The sequence below is a fragment of the Megascapheus bottae genome, chromosome 6 (genome assembly GCF_031878675.1).
Source record: "Megascapheus bottae isolate mThoBot1 chromosome 6, mThoBot2.hap1, whole genome shotgun sequence".
Taxonomy (NCBI): Eukaryota; Metazoa; Chordata; class Mammalia; order Rodentia; family Geomyidae; genus Megascapheus; species Megascapheus bottae.
Window position 1 is genome coordinate 73,652,195 of NC_143514.1, and position 14,237 is coordinate 73,666,431.

Genomic DNA, 14,237 nt, shown 5'->3' on the forward strand with positions numbered 1-14,237 from the left:
GAAGGACAAGGTAGCGCTAGCTATAACGTTTGAATGACAGGACTCCCATTCTTTTGCCTCCCAGAGATAATCCAGAAGCCACCCAGCAGATGAATGACTTGATCATTGGCAAAGTCTCCACAGCTCTGAAAGGACATCGGGCCAACCCTGATTTGGTGAGTAAGCCAGTAGTTCTCTAGAGCCTTCTTCCGATGCCAGAAGCAGCAGCATGCACAGAATACTTCCCAGTGTGATTTCTCAGCTGGAGCCTACAGAACGGGGTGGTCTCCATGTCTCCTTTCCCTTGAGGGGCCATCTGTGACCATACATTTCATTGGGAATCCTGAGATCAGTTTAGACTCTGTACTAGTTCTTGGACTGACTGTAGATCTTTCTTGACTCATGTGCCTTCCCATTGGTCTCTAGGCAAGTAGTCTGCAGTATGAGATGCTGCTGTTGACAGATTCCATCTCAAAGGAGGACAGCTGCTGGGAGCTCCGATTACGCTGTGGTAAGCTCGGGGAACATCTGGATCTGGGTCAGGACTTTTTAGAGACTGGAAAAGGAGGCACCAAGCCACAATCTTGGCACCAGCTGGGAAAGATGGAGGGAGGAGGACAGCTAGGCAGCCAGGCAGCCTTGAAGGGCAGGTGGTATATGCCTGGTGATCATGACCTTGCCTTTCCTGATGGTCCCTAGCACTCAGCCTTTTCCTCATGGCTGTGAACATTAAGACTCCTGTGGTTGTCGAGAACATCACCCTCATGTGCCTGCGGATCTTGCAGAAGCTTATTAAGCCACCTGCCCCAACCAGCAAGAAGAACAAGGTACCAGGCCGGGGGGGGGGAGGGTTCTTGAGTATTGTGACTTGTGTCCTTCACGTCTGTGCCATACTGTGAATGCATTGACCAGGCTGCCTTTGTTTTTGTTCAGCATATATATAGAGATGGGTTGAGAGTTTTGAGAAAGAGGTTTAGAGTAAAAACAAAGCCAGTGAAAGACTACCTCTTGAAATCACTGGGTTCTTGCCCACTTATATGCCTTGCTAAATTTTGTTTCATTTACCTAGTGTACACTAGAGCAATGTATATATAATAGCTGCTCAATTAATCATGATTAGATGAATGAATAAATCAAGCTTTCATTCTGAAATACCTATAGCTAATCTACAGGCTGACTTGCTTATAAGGCTTTTAGATGTAGGCCATAATTCATTCTTTTGGTCTTGGCTTCTTGAGGCTATTTATCTTTGAGTCTGTTAATCCTACTCTACCAGTAGGCCAAACTCCTGGCCCGAGTTTTAAAAATTATTACTACTATAAAGGTGATATACAGAGGGGTTAGCTAAGTCAGGTAGTGAATGTATTTCTTTTGGGACAGTGTCACCCCTTCCTTTGTTCTCTCCCAGTTTTTACCACCTACAAGTTGTATAGTTTGTTTTCAGCATAGTGTCTAGTGAGTACCACTGTTGCATTTGTTTACCCTTTGTCCTTCCATTTTATGCCCCTCCCCCTTGAGTCTCCCCCAAACAGTTAAATGAACAAACAAGACAAAAAGGAATGAAAACCAAAACAGCAGCAAAGAACAAATCTCTTGTTTCTATTTCCTGGAGTTCATTTTGATACATATTGTTTTATATGGTCAGAGGCATATATATGTTAACCATTTTTCATTTCTGCTGGCATCAGATGAGTCATGCTTGTTGGGAAGAGGCTTCCTGGTGTATGACTGCTTAGAGAGTGCTGGGCACAACAAGGTTATAGGCAGGAAGGAAGCTGGCCATCCAAGTCTCCTGTGTTTTGCTCATACTGGTAGTTCTCACGAAGTAAGGACTAAGGTGCCTGCTTCCCTCTCCTGGATGGATTCTCTCTCTAGAGTTGATTCCCAGCAAATAAAATCCGTCTTTGACAAGAGGAACTTTTGTTAACAAAACTTTCCCTAAGATAATCTTTGCCCTCTTCATCCTGTCGATGCTTATGCCAGGTGAAGCTGTTAGAACCTGGCTTGAGGAGGCCATCACAGCACCCTCGAAAGAACAGGGCAGATTCTACCCTTGAGTCACAGCCTTCATAATGTATTGTATGACAAAAAGGAATAGTTTGTCCTAATCATGAAACGTTAGCTGAGCCCGGCTTTTTTAAAAGATTATACTTGTGCTTAAAAGAATGATTGATGGGCAAGTTGTAGATTAATTATCAGCTAAAACTGCCACATACTGCACCAGTGGCTCATGCCTATAATCCTAGATACCCAGGGAGCCAAGAGATGAGAATCGCAGTTCAAAGCCTACTTGGGCAGAAGAGTCCTCGTGAGATTCTTATGTCCATTTAACCACTCAAAAACCAGAAGTGGCTCTGTGGCTTAAGTGCTAGAGCTCTAGCCTTGAGCACAGAGAGGCTGAGGGATAGCACACAGGCCCTGAGTTCAAGCCCCATATCTGACAAAAAACAAAAACAACAACAACAAAAAAGCAGTACCTTTCCCTCTAGATTATTGTTTGCTTCAGAAAAGAATGTCCGCTAGACTGATAAGGTGTTTTTTTGTTTGTTTGTTTGTTTTTCCAGTCCTAGGGTTGGGCTCAGGGCCTGAGCACTGTCCTTGGACTTTCTCAAGGCTAGATCTCTACCACTTGAGCCTCAGACCACTTCCAGCTTTTTTTTCCTATGTGTGTGGTACCAAGGAATCAAACCTGGGTCTTCGTGCATGCTAGGCAAGCACTCTACCACTAGGCCAAACTCCCAGCCCCATAGATTGATAAGTATTTTTTAAAAAGGTTTTGTTTCTATATTTAATATGGTTGATATTGATAGAACTACACAAATAAAATGTCTTTGGAGTCTTTAGTAATTTTGTTGTTGTTGTTGTGGGTCATGGGGCTTGAACTCCGCCTGGGCACTGTCCCTGAGCCCTTCAGCTCAAGGCTACTGCCCTACCCTTGAGCCAAGCCTCACTTCCCATTTTCTAGAGGTTAATTGGAGATAAGAGTCTCAGGTCCTTTTGTTCCTGGGCTGGCTTTGAACCTTGATCCTCAGATCTCAGCTTCCTGAGTAGCTGGGTTACAGGCATGAGCCACTATACCCATCCTTTAGTACATTTTTGAAGAATGTCTTAACGAGGTCCTGTGGCCAGGACCTTGTCTAGAACTGGTCCAGCTCTTTGCTGTGGGGGCTGGCTGTGTATTTTCAGGAGACTGCAGTGAAACCCTAGAGGGTTTCTGTTCTAGAAAACTGCAGGAATGAGTCTTGTATGTATGTGACTTATGGCATTGTCTGTGGGAAGCCTGCCATCCCTTCTACACTGAAAAAACTAGTGACCTTCAGCCTAACACAGATATGCTGCTGTTAAACTGGATCCAGACATTCAATAGGAACACACACTTGGACATAGAAGCTGTACATGTTACTGCTGTAGATCATCTTGGCTTAGCAAACCTCCCTTGGGTTGCCAGGGCCATTCCAGGGCTGGCCTTGGGTTCAGGGGGCTAGTGAGTGCTCTCACTTTGCTCCACTTCCTCAGGATATCCCTGTCGAGGCCCTCACCACTGTGAAGCCATACTGCAATGAGATCCATGCCCAGGCTCAGCTGTGGCTCAAGAGAGATCCCAAGGCATCCTATGAAGCCTGGAAGAAATGTCTTCCTATCAGAGGTGTGTTGATCTCTTCAAGTCACTACCCATTCTTGCCTCTGCCCTCCCAGCTTCTCTCCCACCCCAGTTACCATCATGAACTTGCACTTACCTCTCCCTGTAACCTTTGACCTTGACCTTTCAGGAATAGAAGGCAATGGGAAGTCCCCTAGCAAGTCAGAGCTTCACCATCTCTATTTGACTGAGAAGTATGTATGGAGGTGGAAGCAGTTCCTGAGCCGGCGAGGGAAGAGAACCACCCCTTTGGATCTCAAACTGGGGCATAACAACTGGTTGCGACAAGTAAGTGTCCATGTCCCAGGTCCCTCATTCCCTGTGTCTGGACCTTGTCACTTGTCTGTTCTGCTTGCTTTTTCCCTTTGCTATTGTTGGGTCCTTTCAAAGCAATAAGGGTTCTTGGTGCAACCACTAGCATGGTGAACTGGTCAAAGGAGTACTTCTGTCTTTCTTGTCAAGCTGCTTTTGCTCCTCTGCCCATGCTCTAAATCTCAATCTCTGAGCTCCCTTTGTCTCCTTCTGTCTTTTATGTTGTCTGCTGTCTCTTCTTCCTAGCTGATGTTTTGATTTTTGTTTTTTGTTTGTTTTGATTTTTTCCTGCCAGTCCTGGGGCTTGAACTCAGGGTTTGGGGCATTGCCCTGCCACTTGAGCCACAGCGCCACTTTCAGCTTTTTCTGTGCATGTGGTATTAAGGAATCGATCCCAGGGCTTTGTGCATGCTAGGCAAGCACTCTCCCACTTGGCTACACTTCTTCACACCTCCCCCACCCCCACCCCAAGCTGAAGTTTAAAGGATCAGAGTCATATGTCGGCTGATAAAGTGGAGAGATGCTTGGTGAATATTAAGTAAAAAACATTGTGCTTTACAAGCATCCATGAAAAAAGAATTCTCAATCCCCTTGCTAAGGACTTGGCTCATTTCCTCCTTGAGTTTACTTGAGGTGCTCTCCTGGTCACTTGGTGGAGAAGTCCCCATGAGGAAGGGAGGCTCTTCAGCCTCTTTCCAGGGCTGCAGCAGCTAGATGCTGTTAGCTGGTGATCTGGAGCTTTATTCCTTTCCCTTAAGAGGTTCCCAGATATGTGGCAGCTGACTCACCTGCTGGGATCTTGGTAAAATGGCATGTCCTCTGAGCCAGGCCTCTCCTCTCCTGTACCCTGCAGGTGCTCTTTACTCCTGCAACGCAGGCTGCACGGCAAGCAGCTTGTACCATCGTGGAGGCTCTGGCCACCATCCCCAGCCGCAAGCAGCAGGTCCTCGACCTCCTCACCAGGTATGGTTTGGGGTAAGATGAGGTCATTCACTTCATCTGCAGCCTTTCCTCTTTGCAGTGGGCACCTACAGATCAGGATCAAGAAGTGTACTTGTGGGTGTGTGCTCATCTCCTTCCCTACCACAAAAGTAACACAGCACCACCAGGCTGTGTTTTAGGGGAGCTAAAGCAGACACAGCAGTGTTCATTGGCTGACCCTTTGTTCTCGGGTGCTAAGGAACAACCACTGAAGTGCTTGTACACATTGTCTTAGGTACTTCTTGAGGACAATAGCGCTAAGACAGGAATGGGTAGAGTTCATAGCCCTCATTTCCTGTGGCGCTCTGCATTCTTCCCATATGAGAAGCTTGGGGTTTGGATGCCCTCCCTCACTTCTGGAAGGAGGAGAGGTACAGCATATCTGGAGGAGGGAACCATTGGGGATCTTAGAACCATTAGAGCTCACTGCGGGCACTTGTCTCTTGATGGCAGTTATCTGGACGAGCTGAGCATAGCTGGGGAGTGTGCAGCTGAGTACTTGGCTCTCTACCAGAAGCTTATTGCCTCAGCCCACTGGAAGGTCTACCTCGCAGCTCGGGGAGTTCTGCCCTATGTGGGCAACCTTATCACCAAGGTATTCTGCCCACTCCCCTAACTCCTTTCACTATAATAGTCTAGTTTTTGCTAAGCTCCCCTCCCACCTTCCTCACCCCCCCCCCCCAATCCTGGGCTTGCACTCAAGGTCTGAGTACTGTCCTTGGGCTTTCTCAAGGCTGGAACTCTACCACCTGAGCCACAGTACCACTTCTGGCTTTTTTGGTATGTGTATTGTACTGAGGAATCGAACCTGGGTCTTCATGTATATTAGGCAATATTCAACCACTAGGCCAAACTCCCGCCTCCCCAAGTCCTTTGACTATAATGTAAGTATCATATGGCTGTAGCAGTATGCAGGGCCATTTAGGCTTTTAGTCCAATTCGACCGAGCAGATCTGATTGCTGAATGCCTTTGGTTGGTGCTGCGAACTCCTGGGATGGTGGCGGTGACTAGGATTAGTGGCAGCACTGTCACACTGTCCCTGTCATCTTGCATAGGAGATAGCTCGCTTGCTTGCTCTGGAGGAGGCCACCCTGAGCACTGACCTGCAGCAGGGATATGCCCTCAAGAGTCTCACAGGTAAAGAACCAACAGGCCCTTCCCTTCAGACAGCCAGGGTATGCGTTAAAGGCTGGCCTTAGTTCCTGGAATCTGGGCTGACTCTTCCTTCCTCTTTGTGTAGACTCACTCTGTGCATTTTTCTCTTGAATACTTACCTGCTCTGTGTCACATACCAAAACAGACTTGCTCTGCTTTTTGAGTAGCCCATGATGACATTAGCCTTCCTTGATTGTAGTCTCTTGGAGAGCTCTTGGAGCAACTTTTTCCTGTCCCCACAGGCCTTCTGTCTTCCTTTGTGGAGGTGGAGTCCATCAAGAGGCACTTTAAAAGTCGCTTGGTGGGCACTGTGTTGAATGGGTACCTGTGCTTGCGGAAGCTGGTGGTGCAGAGGACCAAGCTGATCGATGAAACCCAGGACATGCTGCTGGAGATGCTGGAAGACATGACCACAGGTAGCACTGCTCAGCAACTAATGCTGGCCTTCCTTGACCTTCTTGGGCTGGCAAGGTGAATGAGTCTATGTCCCCAAGTGCTACAGAGCTGGAGGGTGGATGGCATGGATCTCCCCACATCGAAGGAGAGAAACCCCTATCTCAAGCACTCGTTCTTGGAATTACAAATTCTAGAGCTGCATTCAATTTGAGTTTTTGTGTTAAGCTACAGGGTGGGTTGGGCGGAAGCACAAGGATTCTCAGTCTGGGAAGTTCTGAAACCTTGTCTCTAATTCCCCCTGCTCTGTTCACCTTGTCCTATGGAATTCCTTCTCCCTTTCATGTTCATCTCATGGCATGTTCCTGTTGCAGTTTGGATAATATCTTTGGTTCATTAATCTCTTTAGCACTGTGTGTAATCTATTTTTGGGGGTGGGAGATGGGAGGCAGTTATGGGGCTTGAACTCAGGGCCTGCGCATTGTCCTTGGACTTTTTCTCAAGGCCAGAGCTCTACCACTTGAGCCACAGCACCACTTCCAACTTTTTTCTATGTATGTGGTACCAAGGAATTGAACCTGGTCTTAGTGCATGCTAGGCAAGCACTCTCTACTGCTAGGCCAGACTCCTAGCCCCATATAATCTACTTGTAATCTGTCAAAATTCTTTTATTTCCAAATTTAAATGTGTGTGTGTGTGTGTGTGTGTGTGTGTGTGTGTGTGTGTGTTGGGAGGGAGCGTCATGGGGCTTGGACTCCACTGTCTCTGAGCTCTTCAGCTCAAGGCTACCACTCTACGTCCTTTGAGCCTCAGCACTACTTCTGGTTTTCTAGTGGTTAATTGGAGATAAGAGTCTCAGGTCCTTATGTGCTTGGGCTAGCTTTGAACTTTGATCCTCAGATCTCAGCCTCCTGAGTAGCTAGGATTACAGGCATGAGCCACCGTGCCTGGCTGCTGTTACATTCTTTTTTTGTTTTTTTTTTTTTTTTTTGCCAGTCCTGGGCTTAAGCTCAGGGCCTGAGCACTGGTACTTGGATTTTTCTCAAGGCTGGAGCTCTACCCACTTGAGCCTCAGCACCACTTCCGGCTTTTTGCTATGTATGTGGGGTACCAAGGAATCGAACCCAGGTCTTCATGCATGCTGGGCAAGCACTCTACCACTAGGCCAAACTCCCGGCCCCTGCTGTTCCATTCTTATACCAGATATTCCACATTCTAAGTTGCTCTTAAGTGGTAAGCTGTAAGGAGTTAGGCCCAGAAAACTTATCAAAAATGAATTCCTTCAAATAGCACTTTCATTTCATGCCTAGCTAGTCTGTGATCTTGTCAGTGCAGGAGCCTGTGTGTGTGTGTGTGTGTGTGTGTGTGTGTGTGTGTGTGTGTGTATGCCAGTTATGAGTAATTTACAGGAGATAAGAATCTCACAGATTTTCCAGTCCTGGGCTAGCTTCAGCCATCCTCAAGTCTCAGCCTTCTGAGCAGCTAGGATTACAGGTGTAAGCCACTAGTGCCCAGCTAAAGATCCTTTTTCTCTATCATGAGACTTGAGGTTGTCTCTTGGTCCTATAGAGGGCAGTATACTTACAAAAGAAGTATACACAAAAATGTCCCTCCGTGTCACTAGAATATAGTCAGAGACATTTGGAGGGGACCTGTTTTGGCAAGGGATTGCTAAACTGAATAAGGCATGGTCTTTCTTTTTGAGGAGGGTGTATCCTCAGAGACAACAGGACAGGAACACAGCTGATGCAGTATATTGATTGGGGTTGGAAGGATTTCTCAGTGAATGTAGTCAGAATATAGAATCAGTCAGCATCAAGTTTACAATTGAATTACATAGACAGCATTCATAGGGCTTAGGTAGAGTGACACATGCATATCTATAATCCTAGCTGAAGATAGAGGATTTTATTCCATCCATGCTATAGCAAGACCCTATCTTGAAAAGAAAAGATATTGTTAAAAAAAAGTTAAAGACTTAATATGAGGGAAAAATCTGACGGTGGTATTGCTTTACATTTAGTTTCATCTGTGCGTGGGCAAAGCTCTTCTCACTAACGTGGCCACTTTGACTTCTGGCAGGTACAGAATCCGAAACCAAGGCCTTCATGGCTGTGTGCATTGAGACAGCCAAGCGCTACAATCTGGACGACTACCGAACACCAGTTTTCATCTTTGAGAGGCTGTGCAGCATCATTTACCCTGTAAGCAGCACCTGCCACCCCATGCCCTCGGGGCCAGTGTGAGAACACTCCGGGGTTCAGACGACCTTTCAGGAAGATCCCTATTCCTAACGATGGGAAATCCAGTGATATTTCTTAGCCTTGCCTACATTGATGTATCAGAGCTAGCTACATCCTATATTATTATTATTATTTTAATCATTTCTAGCTTTCATTTCCAAAATCTCATTGTTGTTCATTCTGGCATGCTGTGGAAGAAGCTATTTGAGTTTGGGTATAAAGGCATTGTCCTTCTCATCCTTCCTTACCCTGCTGGTTTTATGTATGTATGCATCCTGGGCCTCATTTTCCCTCTCCTGAACTGTGTGGAAGTTCAGTATGGTCTAGAGCCCCCTCTTGCTGTGGAGGAAGGAAGGAAACACTAGTGGCCTCAGCAGCCCATGAAAAGTCACTGAGTTATTACTCAGAGTTGTGCCATGTAGACTAACCCTCTTCTTGGATTAGGCTCAGATCAGTCAGCCATTGATGAGCATGTCTCATTCCTTGTCTGATTGCTTTTTAGGCTTCCTCTCCTAGTCTTCTCTTGGATTTCAGAGGAGTGTTGGTATTTCAGGCTACTTGGATTATTTCTGGCTGTGTTGAGTGACCTCTGAGCCTCCCATTCTTTATATCTATAATGTGTTAGGCAATGATGTTTCCCTCAGAGTACCCACAGAACAAGGTAGTGTGGCAGAAACCTGCCTCTCCCATCCCTTGGTGGTAGGAAATGCTGAAGCATATCCTTGTCTGTCCTTTAGGAGGAGAATGAAGTCACTGAGTTCTTTGTGACCCTGGAGAAGGACCCCCAACAAGAAGACTTCTTACAGGGCAGGATGCCTGGGAACCCATATAGCAGCAATGAGCCAGGCATTGGGCCACTCATGAGAGATATAAAGAACAAGATTTGCCAGGACTGTGATCTGGTAGCTCTCCTGGAGGACGACAGTGGGATGGAGGTGAGAAATGTGGGACAGTCTGCTGGTGAATAAGAGCATGGACAGAGATCAGATCCAAGTGCTTCTCATCAGAAACTGATGAACTGAGCAGGTAGCTTGCTTTGGCCTCCACTCTCTTGCCACTCCTGGTGTTGAAGAGGAGTAGAGAGCACTGCCCACTACCTGGCAAGGAATATACAGGTGGTTAATGGCAGTTGTAAGTGCTGATTATTTCTCTGACAGATTTCCAAGGTTAGTTGAGTCCCAGAATCCTAATGTTCTGGTCTCTATACAGATTTAAGGCCTTCTGTACAGTACCTTCTGCCTGAAAGCCTTGAAGGTTTGTATTATCAAGTGTGTAACAAGAGGATCTAGATTATTATACACTCAGTGAGAGAGTCTGGATTATCCTATGCACAGAGAGAGGCACATGTGCCTTTGATGCTGACCTGAAATGGGCTCCAGAAAGAAGGTTCTCTGCATAGTTTCTAAGCCGGAGTCCATAATTAGGTTAAGGATGTTTGGCGCTACAGTTTTGCACTTGGTACTGGGTATAGGATATGCATGTTCGTTTTCCAGAGCAAAAGCATGTGCAGAGACCCAGGACAGGTGAAAGTGAGGAATGGTGAACACTGCCATAAACCATCCTTTGATCTTGAACCTTACAATTATGTGCAATAACAGGCTCATATATTTTTCTGTTCAGCTTCTAGTGAACAATAAAATTATTAGTTTGGACCTTCCTGTGGCTGAAGTTTACAAGAAGGTCTGGTGTACCACAAATGAGGTATGTGCTTGTTTTCTTGCTTAGAAGTGTGGGTTTCTTTTTCTGGTTTGTACAGGTTGTTAATCATCACTTAGGCCTGTGGCAACACTAGCAGCCTTACTTCCTCTCTTTGTGGATGTATGGAGAAAGCCTGTCATCTTCTTTACCTTTTGAAGCATGAAACCAATGATGGTGAAAGAGCTTCAAAAAGGTATGAAAAAGCCAGGCACTAGTGGTTCATGCCTGTAATCCTAGAGAGAACCACATCTGTAATCCTAGCTACTCAGGAAGTTGAGCTCTAAGGCTAGAGTTTGACGACAGCCTGGGCAGAGCAGTCCATGAGACTGATCTCCAATTCACCAACAGAAGCTAGAAAGTAGGACTGTGGCTTAAGTGGTAGAGTGCTAGCAAAAAAGTTCAGGTAAAACACCTAGGCCCTGAAACCCCAATACTGGCTCAGAAAGAAAAGAAAAGGAAGGAAGGTGTGGAGGGGGGGTGGGAAACCCCAAAAACCAAAAAACACAGAGCTTGAGCATTTTCTGCCTACATGCTTGTGAGTTGTTGGAGCTCCAAGGATTTTGTGCAGGCACATCATGACTGAGATTCATGCTCGCTTTTGTGGGAATACTTCAATGTCAGTCTTTCCCCAACAGTTCGCTAATTGGAGAGTTGAGATATAGGCAGGCTTTGTTGAGGATAGAACTGCATAAAATTGCTGTGTATCCTAGTAAGAAAATCTTAAACATCCTCCTATCCAGTCCCTCAGTCTCTGTTTCCCTCATTCTCTCTGTTCCCATTCCTTCCCTTCCTTTTGTCTCTGCTGGGGGTGTTTAGTCAGTTAATTAAATATGTAACTTAATTCTAGTGAACTTGTATGCTGGTAAGGCACAAATTTTTTTTTTTTTTTTTTTTTTGCCAGTCCTGGGCTTGAGCTCAGGGCCTGAGCCCTGTTCTTGGACTTTCTCGAGGTTAGAGCTCTACCACTTGAGCCTCAGCACCACTTCTGGCTTTTTTCTATGTATGTGGTACCAAGGAATCGAACCCGGGCCTTCGTGCATGCTAGGCAAGCACTTTAACCACTAGGCCAAACTCCCGGCCCAAGGCACAAATTTTTATACTTAGTCCCAAATATTTTTGTGAGATTTAAGAAAATAAACTGGTAGTACACTTTTTACATTTTTGGCTTTAAGTAGCCACACATTTTTGCCTTTCTTCTTTCTATTGTTTGATTCTGTGCTGGGAATTAAGGCCCCTGGTTCTTGTTAATCTGATGTGAATTAAAAGGTATAGCTGATAACAGGATTTGCAAGCATGTCAGTCAGGCTATAGAGGTTGTGGAGAAATTCATGGCCTTATATTTGCTAGAGTGGTGCTCTGTCATAACACTTCAGCCACACTCCCAATCCTTTTCTGCTTTTAGTTATTTTTTTCTGGAAGGGTCTCACTTGTTTTTTTGCCTGGGCTGGTCTCAAATCAAAACCCTTCTACAAACAACCTCACTTGTAGCTGGGATCACAAATATATGCTACAGTGCCCAGCTTATTGGTTGAGACTGATTTTGCTAACTTTTTACCTGGCTTGGCCTCAAATCATGATCCTCCATATTTCTGCCTCCCTAGTAGCTGGGGTTATAGGCATAAGGCACTGTGCTCCCCTCATTCATAGTTGTTTGATTAAAATAAACTCAACTTGAATTGAATAGTAATACCCAGTGGTTTGAATTTCTTCTGAGCCAGTATTGAGCTTGAAATTAGGTCCAGCCTTCTACTTAGATAACTACAAACCAGCTGTTAAATTTCATATAAAAGGATGATATAAAGGACTTAATTAGAGGAGTCAAATATTCAATAAGGAGCTATTGGAGTTCTTACCTCTAGTGGGTTTTTGCTGTTATTGTTGCCTTGTTTTTATGCTGATACCAGGGCTTGAACTCGGGGCCTTTTGCTTTTGCTCAGTTTTCTTACTTGAGGCTGGCACCCCACTATCTGAGGCTGTCGTTTTGCTAGTTAATTGGAGATGGAGTTTTATAGACTGTCTGCCTGGGCTGACACTGAACCCCTGTCTTCCAAGTCTCTGCCTCCTGAGTAGCTAGGCCAACAGGCCTATGGTGTGGGTTCCTGAGTTACCTAGTATCTTCATGAGATCCCATAGGGCTATGTCTATAAGATACTTCACATGATACTTAGCCCACAGTAGACATGGAAGAAAAGTAGCCTCCTTTCTCCTAAGGAAAGGCAGTGTGTTCAAGTCTGAGAGAAGCTGGGGTTCACACCTTAGAGAACTCTAGAGGCTTTCCATGTGGCTGAGACATTAAGAAAGACCAAATGTTGAGGGTTTGTTTGTTTGTTTTTGTGTGTATGTGTGTGTGTGTGTGTGTTTCCAGACCTATTTATAAATACCTTTCTCTACCTTCCTCTGCCCAGGGAGAGCCCATGAGGATTGTTTATCGAATGAGGGGGCTTCTGGGTGACGCCACTGAGGAGTTCATCGAGTCTCTGGACTCTACCACAGGTAGGGTCTTTCTTCGGAGTACTACACACTGGGCCTGGCACTTGCGACTGTAGAACCTCATTTTATAAAAGGATCAGTCTTGTCCAGAACTTGTGTATTGTCAGTAAATGCTCTTTTACACTGGGTGTCAGAAGTGGTGAAATACATGCTTTTGTTGACTGATTAGACATCTCTCAGAGATGAAAACAAGCTTTTAGGAGAGAAAGTTAGTCACAAAATTGAGTTTAGATTTATTTTTAGCTTCAGTTTTGTTTTATTTTTGTCCATTGGTAGTAGTAGTAGTATTGTTGCTTATACATGTTAATTGACTTGAACTTTAAGAAGAGTTTCTATTGGGAATAAAATTATGTGGTCTAGCATCTGATACTGGGATTTTTTTTGGTTACATCTTTGTAGAAATGTAGAGAAGAGCCATAAAATCTCAGCCTAGAAGATGGCCTGGATGAGTTTCATTCTGGAGACTGTTTTCACCCTCTTCCTTTTCTGTTCCCTCTCTAGACGAAGAAGAAGATGAAGAAGAAGTGTACAAGATGGCTGGTGTGATGGCCCAGTGTGGGGGCTTGGAGTGCATGCTTAACAGATTGGCGGGGATCAAAGACTTCAAACAGGGGCGCCACCTTCTAACAGTGAGTTGGTCAGAGACCAACCCTTTTGCACAGGCTTTGCACAGGCTTTGTGTCACTTATCCCTAGAGGATAGTGACATGTGCCAGTGCAGACTACTAAAGGCATTGGCAGTTTGCCAAACCCCCAGTATCTTAGGTTCCCCGCCCCCCCCATCAAAACTGGTGTGATGGTGGCCATTTTTTCTAGTAACCTTTTAGTTATCTGAGGAATCATTGTCTGAGTGTCTTTCCCCAAAGAAATGCACCTGTGTCAATCATGATTTTATCATTACTTTTTTTTCTTTTTTTGCCAGTCCTGGGCTTGGGCTCAGGGCCTGAGCACTGTCCCTGGATTTTCTCAAGCCACAGCACCACTTCTGGCTTTTTGCTATGTATGTGGTACCGAGGAATCGAACCCAGGTCTTCGTGCATGCTAGGCAAGCACTCTACCACTAGGCCAAACTCTTGGCCCTGATTTTATCATTACTTTAAAAGTGAATTTTGTAATGTAACTCAGATTGTAAGGTTCTCTTTAGGGGTTTATTTAGCTGACTCATTGGTCAAAATTAGAGGTTTCTAGAGGAACCACCAATATTTCAGGACTATTTTTACCCTCTTTACTCCACTGCCAAAATGAAGGCGACTAGAGTGTCTATTTTCTAGGCCCCACATAGTTCATGGCCTCCAGCAAGCGGTTTATCGTATGGCATCATTCTGTCTTCCATTAGTTCAGCGGCA

General features: G+C 45.3%; 1 protein-coding gene across 4 annotated transcripts in view; it reads left to right on the forward strand.

Moving 5' to 3' along the window:
* The window catches only part of Ubr4 (ubiquitin protein ligase E3 component n-recognin 4), a 129,448-nt gene that overhangs the window by 95,748 nt on the left and 19,463 nt on the right, over positions 1-14,237 (forward strand). For all 4 annotated transcript variants that reach the window (XM_090335707.1, XM_090335709.1, XM_090335708.1 and 1 more), the window contains 14 exons: positions 65-155; positions 406-490; positions 679-806; positions 3,496-3,625; positions 3,750-3,907; positions 4,785-4,894; positions 5,366-5,507; positions 5,969-6,050; positions 6,311-6,484; positions 8,544-8,665; positions 9,442-9,639; positions 10,325-10,405; positions 12,808-12,895; positions 13,394-13,521. In XM_090335707.1, coding sequence (XP_090191833.1) covers positions 65-155; positions 406-490; positions 679-806; positions 3,496-3,625; positions 3,750-3,907; positions 4,785-4,894; positions 5,366-5,507; positions 5,969-6,050; positions 6,311-6,484; positions 8,544-8,665; positions 9,442-9,639; positions 10,325-10,405; positions 12,808-12,895; positions 13,394-13,521 — 1,717 coding nt within the window. The remainder of the gene's footprint in view (positions 1-64; positions 156-405; positions 491-678; positions 807-3,495; positions 3,626-3,749; positions 3,908-4,784; positions 4,895-5,365; positions 5,508-5,968; positions 6,051-6,310; positions 6,485-8,543; positions 8,666-9,441; positions 9,640-10,324; positions 10,406-12,807; positions 12,896-13,393; positions 13,522-14,237) is intronic.